Source organism: Urocitellus parryii, chromosome 7 (assembly GCF_045843805.1).
Source record: "Urocitellus parryii isolate mUroPar1 chromosome 7, mUroPar1.hap1, whole genome shotgun sequence".
NCBI classification, from domain to species: Eukaryota; Metazoa; Chordata; class Mammalia; order Rodentia; family Sciuridae; genus Urocitellus; species Urocitellus parryii.
This window is the reverse complement of record NC_135537.1, coordinates 2,597,079-2,606,288: the sequence shown is the minus strand read 5'-3', so window position 1 is coordinate 2,606,288 and position 9,210 is coordinate 2,597,079. Positions and strand designations below refer to the sequence as shown.

Genomic DNA, 9,210 nt, shown 5'->3' with positions numbered 1-9,210 from the left:
CTGGACCACGAGGCACCTTCTCCCAACGGTTCCTGCCAATGTGGTGGGGCAGAGCCCTTCCCACCCTGCAGCAGGGTCTCAGCTGCTTCCCTGAGCAGCCAGCAGGTGGTGCTGTGGGGCCAGACAGGACTCCTGGTGGGAGGGCCCCAGCAGGGAGGATGCAGGGGCCTAGGACCCAGCAGAGCCTGCTATCCAGCCCCAAGGTCCTGCAGGGACCTGCTCTCTCCAGCCGCATTCCCTCCAGCCAGGGACCAGTAGAGAGGCACCCTGGGTATGGGCACCTGGCATCCTGCTGCCTCAGGCTGGGCCTGGAGGTCGCGGACACTGGTCCCATTGACACACCTTTGCACCGGCCAACCTTCAGTAGGAGGTGGCCTGACGCAGGCCAGGGCAGCCCTCTTACCCTTGCCCCAGGCCCTCGCCAATCCTGGGGTCCCCAGGCTCAGGCAGCTGCTCTCCGGGCTTGTTTGGGCAGTGCCTTCTTCCTGGAACCTGTGCCTTCCTAAGGAAACTCCTTGGACTTTCCTGTTTGCCCCTAGAGACCCCAGCCCAGGCCACCTCCCCTTTGAAGCCACCCCAATTTCTCTGGGCCTCCATAGTGCTTTTCTTTTCTGTTTTTGGTTGGGGATTGAACCCAGGGCACTTAACCACTGCGCCACATCCCTAGCCCTTTTTTGTATTTTATTTAGAGACTGGGTCTCACTGAGGTGCTTAGCCTCGATAAGTTGCTGAGGCTGGCTTTGAACTTGCCGTCCTCCTGCCTCAGCCTCCCGAGCAGCTGGGATTACGGGTGGGTGCCACCACACACTGCAGCTGTGCCGGGCCTGCCTGGAAGGTGGGACAGTGGAGGCTGTGGTATGGACTGCAGGTGACAGGAGGGGCATGGCATGCACCTGGGCCCTTCCTCCAGCTGGCTGCCACCCCAGCGCCTCCCTTCTCAGGGGCATAAGCATCCAGTGGACCAACCTACACCCTCCCCGAGCCTTCAAACCAACACGGGAAACTCCCAGAGGAAAACGGGGGAAAGCTGCTGACATTGACCTTGGCCATGGTGTTTTGGATGTGAAACCCAAAGCACAGGCGGAAAAGGCAGGAATAGACCTGGGAGACCACTCGGATCTGAAGTGCTCCTGCACCAAAGGAGACAGTGGACAAACGGCCGGGAGGAGGCGTGGCCAAGCCCTGCACCTGGAGAGGGGTCAGGGCCAGACAGGTCAGGAGCTGCGGCAGCCCACAGCGGGAACCACGCAGCCCAGCCACAAACAGGCAAAGGACTCAGACGCTTCTGCAAAGGAGAAAGGGGCTGATGGGTGCGGGGACAGGTGTCAGTGTTCACTGGGACCTGAGATGGAACCCCGAGGAACGTCAGCTCCCACCCCTGGATGGCCACCGCCAGAAAGCCAGACGAAGGGGCGAGGATGAAGGGAGCCTCGCACCTTGTTGGCGAGAATGTAAAATGGTGCAGCTGATACAGAAAACAGTGCGGAGGTTTCTCAAAAAATTAAAAATAGAAACGCCATCTGATGCAGCGATCTCACTTCTGGGTGTGCATCCGAAAGAACTGAAATCAGACTCTCCAAGAGCAGAGCGGCCACGCTCTCTGCAGCGTGGACCCAGAGCCAGGCGTGGACGCGGCTTGGGCTCCATCACTGGGGGAAGCACTAGGGAAGCGCCTTGGAGCACCCCCTGGTCCTAAAGCCAGGGACCACCCAGGCTGCCAGCGTGTGGAACCTGGAGGTCGTGCCAAGTGGGATGACTGGCTGCAGTGGACATATGGCCTGGCCCACTCGATGGCCAGTCTAAAGCCAGCTGACTTCTGGAAGCGGCGTGTGCAGTGGCAGATGCCCAGCTGGGGTGGGCAGGGGGTGCTGCCGCCGGAGGCATGGACCCGTTGCTTCAGGACACGTCAGTCCTGGGAATGGGCGGCCCGACACTGCTCTGCCTGTGCACTGGGCACCTAAGAGCAGCTCTCTACAAACAAACCCAAAACAACGACCCACCGTGGACATCCCCAGCTTGGCCTGCGGCCTGGCCTGCGCTGTCAGCCCTTGGCCCCCTGGGGCTCTAGGCCTCCTGCTGTCTCTGCTGAGGCCCTGACAGGGGCCAGGCCCCACTATGGCTCCAGCACTTCCTGGCTGAGTGTTTTCCTGTCCTGTCTCAGCCTCCCTGTCCTCTCGTGCGGGCGGGGACAGAGACCTGTGGGGGTGGGCGAGGCGGAGGTGGCCAGGGAGCCAGTCCTCAAGGCTGGGAGTGCTTCCTGACCAGGGTGGAATCCAGCTGTGTCCGCTGTCGCATTCCTTCTCCAAGGTACCTTTATTTTCTTGCTAACCTCTGGTAGGTGGTTTTCAGTCCCATTTTACAGAGGGGGAAACAGAGGCTCAGGGAGGTGAGGTGGATGCCCAGCCCCAGTGAGCGAGGGTCCACCCAGAGCCCCAGCCTCTGCTGGGTCTCCCTTCCTGTGCCCCAGATTGGCTGATGGAAGTGGGAGGTGGGCTGGGCTTGTCTGGAGAGGGATTTCAGCCTCTCATGGTGGCGGAGTGGACCCCGATCAGGAGGCTGGCCCAGAGGAGGTGGTGAAGGCCTTCCTGAGGGGCTCCCCGGGTGAGCAGATGGGCAGCTGCAGGGTCCTCACCTGGCACCATGGCCTTCCTCTCCACCTGGGGCTGGCCTGAGCCAAGGAACCTCAGCCAAGGGTGCTGGAGCGGGTCACATGGGTCAGCCCTCGGCTACAGGGCCCCAGACCAGAGATGGGGCTGTGGGGGGCTGGTGCACGTGGGAGCCCATGGGAGCACAGCAGACCAGACCCAGCGAGGGAGCTCAGGGGAAGGCCAGCCAGGCCCTTGGAGCAGCCAGGGTTCCGTGGGGGCGCAGTGAGAGCAGGGACCGAAGCGTGAGGGTGCGCCTGTCTCGCAGGGGAGGCTGCTCACAGAGGTGTGGAGATGCGGGAGTGCAGAGCCCCGGTGGTGGCAGGCCTTGTTCTCCCACCACTCACCCTTGCCCCCTGCAGCTCTGCATATGAGGCAGCGCCGTGGGAGCCCAGTCTTGCTCACGGAATGGTCTGAGGCTGGCTCTTGTGTTTGAGGGGCCCCAGGGCACAGCGAAGAGCACCAACTCACCTCTGCTGGGCTTTCTGGCAGCCTGTGTGCATGGGAGCAGTGCCCCTCAAGGATGGGTCTTGGGGTCAGGGAGGCCCTCCCGCTGAGCACTCAGGCGGACAACTTTAAGGTTGTTAGGCAGCACCCCAGGGCTGTGGTGAGCTCCAAGCCCAGCAGGCACCCTCACGGCTTAGAATTCTCCCTTCTGTCTCACGTCCCTGCTACCCTACCAGTCCTCTTTGGGGGAACCCAAACCCCATGGGCTGAGGCCAGGGGCCTCGTCTCCCCAGTCATGGGCACTGTGAGAGTTGCTGAAGCTGGCAGCTGCTGGCTGGGCTTCCGGGGTCCTGGGACACTGATGGATGGGCACTTTGGGGCAGGCTCATCAAGGCTAGAGCAGGCCTTGGCTGCCCTGGGGACCTGCACAGGCTGGAAATGTGGAGCCAGGCCGACATGGACAAGGAAGGAAGGGCCTGGGGCCACCTGCCTAGGAGGGCCTGTGGGCCAACCCGGAGGCCTCTGAGGCCAGGTGGGTCTGGATGGCCCCAGAGCAGGTGGCCTGACCAGGCGCTTACTCTGCGGGGTGTGGCGAGCAGAAATGAGCATGAGCATTGGCCTGAGAGGAGCCCCGCAGAGGGCAGGGAGGGCGGGGCTGCCCACAGAGCGGTCAGTGCCCCTGAGGCCACGACGCCCTTTGACCTTTGGCCCACCTTCAGGTGGGGCCCCTTTAAATGGAAGGTTCTCTCCTCCTAGAAGCCCCCTCCCAGTTTCCTGGGCAGCCAGATAAACAGAAGCCTCCCCCCTGCTGCTGACATGGCTTCCCCCTGCTCTGGGGACCTCAGCCCCACAGGCCTGCCCATTCCCCCTGTCGGCACTCCAGGTGAGATACTCGGGGGAGGGCAGAGGATGGGGACAGGGACAGTGGCACCTGGGGTCTGGGGTCATGGGAGAAAAAAGCAGCATCTCTCCTCCCCTCCAGCAGGGGGTCTCTGCCAAGTCACAAAGGACTGTGCAGCAGGACCTGGCCAGGATGGGGCACCAACCCAGCCCCCTCAGGTGGTCCTCCATCTCCCCAGAGCCCACTCCCCCACCCAGCAGTGCTCCCAGGGGAGGGGGCTGCTCCTCTCCGGCCCTTGAAGCCCTGGCCTGCAGGAGCCAGGTTCTCCCCACTCCCCCTGCCTGAGGCCCTCTGGAATCAGGCCCTAGCTACAGGGAGGGGTGGCCGGCCACCCTCCAGGCCACTGCTCACTGGCCCTGCCTCTCTCCTGGCACTGTGGATTTCTTCCCTTCCGCTGGCTGGTTCAGGGCCTGGCTATGTCTCCGGAGGATCTTGTGCCCCCCACCTCCACCTGGTCAAGCCTCACCTGCACCAGGCTGCACTCCTCCCTGTCTGTCTTGGGGCTCCTGTCCAGCCCCTGCCCCTAGAGGCCCTCCAGCTGCCTTGCAGGAGAGGGCCCTGGGCTTCCACCCTTTCCCGCCTGGTTGGCTCGCCTGCTCTCCTCACACACCTCCCTCTCCAGGAGCACTCTCCTCTCCCTGCACCTGTCTGGCAAACCCCCAAGGCCCGCCCATCCTTGCTTGTGCCCACACAGCTGGCAGAGCGGGGTTCTCACCTTCTGTTCTTGATGGCCAGCCTGCGGGGTGCCTCTGCCAGGCCGGCTCCCTGCCTGTCCTTGTCTGCCCAGCCTCCCTCTCCTAGCAACAGCCTGGCACCTTCTCTCTGGGCCCCTCCTCAGCACAGCTGCTGGCCGCCGCCGTCCTGTCTCCCTGAGAAACTGGAGCCATCAGAGGAAGACTCAGGCTCCCACCCCGGGTGCCCTGGCTCTGCCCTCCCTGCCTGCGCCCTGCAAGGCCAGCATCCCGAGGCCCCCACTCCCTCCCTGCTCCTGCCTTGGGCGGCCTGTCCTCTCCACTTGGCTCCTATCAACATGAAAGCCCGCTGCTATGCCTCCTCGCTCTTGACCCGACTGCGTTCTTAGCAGCTGCCCTATTTCTCTGCTCCCCATTTATAGCAAAACTCCTTGAAAAGGTTGCCATCCCTGCTGCCTCCAGATCTCCCCCATTTGCTCTTGAACCCACTGTAATCAGGCTTCAATTTCCAGCACTTCCTTAACGTAGCTCTGTCAAGGTCACTCATGGCCTCCCACTGCTCAATCCGAGGTCAATTCTCAGGCCTCGTTTGACGTCACCCATTGGCAGCACATGATTCAGCCCCCTCTGGCCTCCAGAACCCCATGCTCTGGCACCACTGCCCCTCCAAGTCCCCTTCTGGCTCCTGTCCCTGACCTGGGAAGGACAGAGGGCCCAGGCTCTTGTCCGCTCACTCACTTGGTGATCTCACCCACTTCCATGACTGCAAATGCCATCTCTCAGGGTTTATCTCCAGCCTGGAGCCTCAGAGACGCCGCTGCCCCTCTTCCCCTGCCCATCTAAGGGCACCAACCTGTCCAAGTCTAAACTTGACTCCCTGGCCAACCTGCCCCCCCGGCCCCGGCATCCCCATCTCAGTAAACGGTGCCTCCTGCCTCCTAGGCTGAGGCTCTCAGCATCCTCCTCTTGACACTCCCTCTGCCCACATTCCCACACCCGCAGGTCCAGCTGGTTCTAGCTTCAAGACAATTCAGAATCTGGGCACTCTTTATCCACCCTCCCCAGCCCTCTCACCTGGCCTAGTGTCCTGCCTCTGCCATCCTGACCCCTGCACCCACTGCAAGACAACCCAGACCCACCGTGAAATGCAGGCCCTCCCCTTGTGCCCCAGGGCTGTGATGAGGGGGCAGCACAGTGCCCTTCTCCCCTCGTTGGGGCCCCATCCACCTGGCTCTTCTCCAAAGCCTTTCCCACCACAACCCAGAGCAACACCCACAGCCCCTCCTCCGGCTTCCCCCTCCACTGGCTGGTACCGAATGGCAGTCCAGGTCAGTGGCTCCCAGCCCTGGGCCTCCAACCACTTTGCCAGAAGCCTGCAGAGAGGAGGTGCCAGGTGGACAGGACAGCTACAGCTTGGCCCTGAGGGGTGGAGCTCTGGGCATGGCCCTGCAGGCGCTGTCCATGGTGCTGAGAGGCAGACACTGAGCCTTGGGCTGGCAGGGTTCTGGGTGGTCCTTCCCCTGCTCCTGCTGGAGGGTCCTGGCACAGTCCCATGATGCTGTCCCAGCTGCCGACGCAGGAATGTGTCTTCTGGTGCTGGACAGGTTGGCCAATGCCATCTCATTCACAAGGCAGCAGGATAGGTGTGGTGGTCACCCTCTTCTAGAAGGCTGTGCAGGCTCTCAAGGGCAGAAAGGAGGACACCTGGGTGTCGCTGTGGCTGCAGCTAGTGCCTGGAGTGGTTTCTGGCACACAGTAGGTGCTCAACAGTATCTGTGTGCGGGAGAATCCGAATCAGCCTCTGGAGTTGGGTGTGGCATAGTGGACCGTGACTGCCCAGCCCAGGGCTCCTGATTCAGCCTCCTTGTGACTCTGGGCCTGGACTGAGGGATGCTGGGAGCAGGCCTGGGGGTCCAGATTGGAGCCACACAGGGCTTCATCCATCCATCCCCCAGGCTGCTTGTCCTAGGAGTGGCCTGGTCTTTGTCCTGAGTCTAGCTCAGGGCCACTGATGTCCTCCCCACTGGACTTTGTGTTCTAGGAGGACCCAGGGCTGCTTGGCCACTTCAGTGTCCCCAGAGCAAAGCACATTTCATGAGTAGACAACTGAGAGAAAGATGTGCTGGGCCCAGCAGCTCCCACAGCATGTGGACCATGGGCAGTGACCTGGGTTGCCTTCTGGAGACCATGAGTGGGCTTCCAGGGTGGTGACCACCAAAACCCCTCAAGTGCCATGTGCATGCACACATTACTCTCTGAGAGTGGGTCCTGGGGTTCATAGATCTCCTGGGATCCACCTGACTCACATAAAGCCACAGAGATCTAGACCTGCTCCTGGGACCTTCCAACCTGACTGTCCCATGAGGTCCCAGGGTCAGTTGTGTCAAGGCTGAGAAGCAGGCTGTCAGGCAGGCTCCTCCCACCTCCCTCTCCAGTCCTGGATTGGGTACCCACTTCCTCCTCACCTGGTTTGCCATGACGTCCAGGCAGGGCCCTTACAGTCCACTCTGTATTCAAAGCAGCCAGGGCAAACTTTCAACTGAGTGACCACTTCCTGCTGCCCCAAATGCCACGCCTGCAGGTGAACCCAATATCCTGAGCCTGTTTGTAGTCCCTGCATGGTCAGGCTGGCCAAACTAGCCTCCTTCCCATCTGGAACCTTCTGTACAAAAAACAGTGGCAGAGACTCTTCCACGCCCACAGCACCCTCCTGCCCTTCACGGTTCGCTGGCGCTGTTAGCTGGGCCCACTGCATGGCCCTCACCTTGTCCAGCCACAAGGTCTGCCTGTCCACCTCACGGGTGGCTCCTTCCCAGCTTCTCCTGCCTCTGCGCCTGGCCTCCCGCAGCTCCGCCCACGGCGCCGCGGTCACTGCCCTGGCCTGGCCTGCGGGGAGGGGGGGGGCGAGCTCCCGACCCGCCTGCGCTCACTGTCTCCGCTCCGCAGGTCCCGCCGCGCCGCCGGAGCCCCGCTTCCCGGACATCTACGGCGGGGACGCGCAGCTCTGGGAGGCGCACTTCCGCGGCATCGGGCGCGCCTACCGCGCGCTGGGCAAGGAGGACGACTTCGCCATCCGCGTGCTCACCGAGGACTTCACGTTGCCCTTCCCGTTCGCCTGGCCGCCGGGGCCCGACCCCGCCCGCGGGCCTCTCTTCTACGACCCCCAGGACCGCGCGGGTTTCGACTTCCTGCTGCGGGGTCCCGGCGCGCCGCCGCCCGCGCTGCTGCGGCCCCTCCACGCCACCGCGCAGGCGGCCGCGCGCAAGCGGCGCCTGGAGCAGCTGGCGCTCAGCTACGCCAGCGCGGGCGCCGGTCAGCCGTCCGGCCTCGTGCTGCTGGCCCCGGGCCCCGCTGCCTTCCCGCCCGAGGCCGGCCGTCCCGGCTGGGCGAGCCCCCGCGGCCCACGGGAGTGAATAAAATGCGCTTCTCCCACAAGCCCCCAGTGCTCTCCGTGCACACCTGGGCAGGCGCCATCCCAGCTGCGCCCTGAAGGCGGGTGGAGCAGGCGCGAGCTGACTGCATCCTAGCTGTGGCTAGGCCTGGCCAGGCCAGCCAGTGGTCTGCGGTGGGACCGGAAACCCAAGTGGCTCTCAAACGCGGGGAGAGTGAAAGAGCCCAGTGGCAATGGTCCCCGAGGCAGGCTGGTCCACAGGGAGTGATGGGATGAGGGGCGTGGGGGCCAGCCCCAGTGCCCAACCCCAGTGCCCACCCCTGGGATCTAGAGCAGTACTGTTGTGGGTAGATGTTAGGCAGCTTTCCGGTTTCCATGACAGCGATCGGGGATGGGGTGGGGGGATGTGGCAAGGAGGATGCTTCCACTTGGCCCTTTCTAGGCCTGCTGGTCCCCAGCTACCCTGCCCCTGCTCTGGAGAGAGGGTCCCTCCTTGTCGATCAGAGAGAATTCACAGAGCCTGGAATGGCACAGATGGCCAGGTCACCATCCTGGGTGCTTTTCCCTCTGTGGGTGACAAGTACCAGGCAGGGGCCTGTCTACTCTGGGCAGGTTGGAGGCAGGAACTGATGACCCTGTTTGAAGCTTCCTCCTCTGACCTGCAGGACAAGGAGCAAGAAGGCTTTTAGGGAAGGACCAGTCTCCCTACTGGTTGGGGAGTGTGGATTCCAGGTGTGGGGGTGAGTCCAGGGCTGGAGGCAAGTGGAATTGGAGCTGTTTCTTTTCTTTCTTGGAATCCAGGAGTTACAGTTATTTATAGCTTCCTAGTGGTGGTGAGAAAAGATTTTCCCAAACCGTTGCTTGGTTTTGCTGGAGAACTAGTTTGAGAGGGAATGCTCATCTCTGCAGGAGGAGGCCTGGGGCTGTGGAAGAGAAGTCTCCTGCTTCTTCCTCCTCTGCTGTCAGGGCCTCAACAGAGACCCCAGCCCCTGCTCTGGGCTCCTTCCACCTGTGGACTCCTCTCTTCGATTCTGTAGGGATGCCCAAACAGTTCCCTTGTAATGGTGTCCATGCACTTGATTCCCATGGGGCAGCGGCAAGCATGACATCATGCACCACAGGCTCTGTGCTATG

General features: G+C 62.5%; 1 protein-coding gene across 1 annotated transcript; it reads left to right on the top strand.

Annotated features, from left to right (window-relative positions):
* The first annotated feature begins 3,908 nt into the window (after nt 1-3,908).
* On the top strand, nt 3,909-8,098 carry C7H8orf90 (chromosome 7 C8orf90 homolog). The gene is made up of 2 exons (XM_077800771.1): nt 3,909-3,975; nt 7,632-8,098. Exons 1-2 carry the CDS (start codon nt 3,909-3,911, stop codon nt 8,096-8,098), a joined length of 534 nt encoding a protein of 177 aa, XP_077656897.1.
* The last annotated feature ends 1,112 nt before the right edge of the window (nt 8,099-9,210 follow it).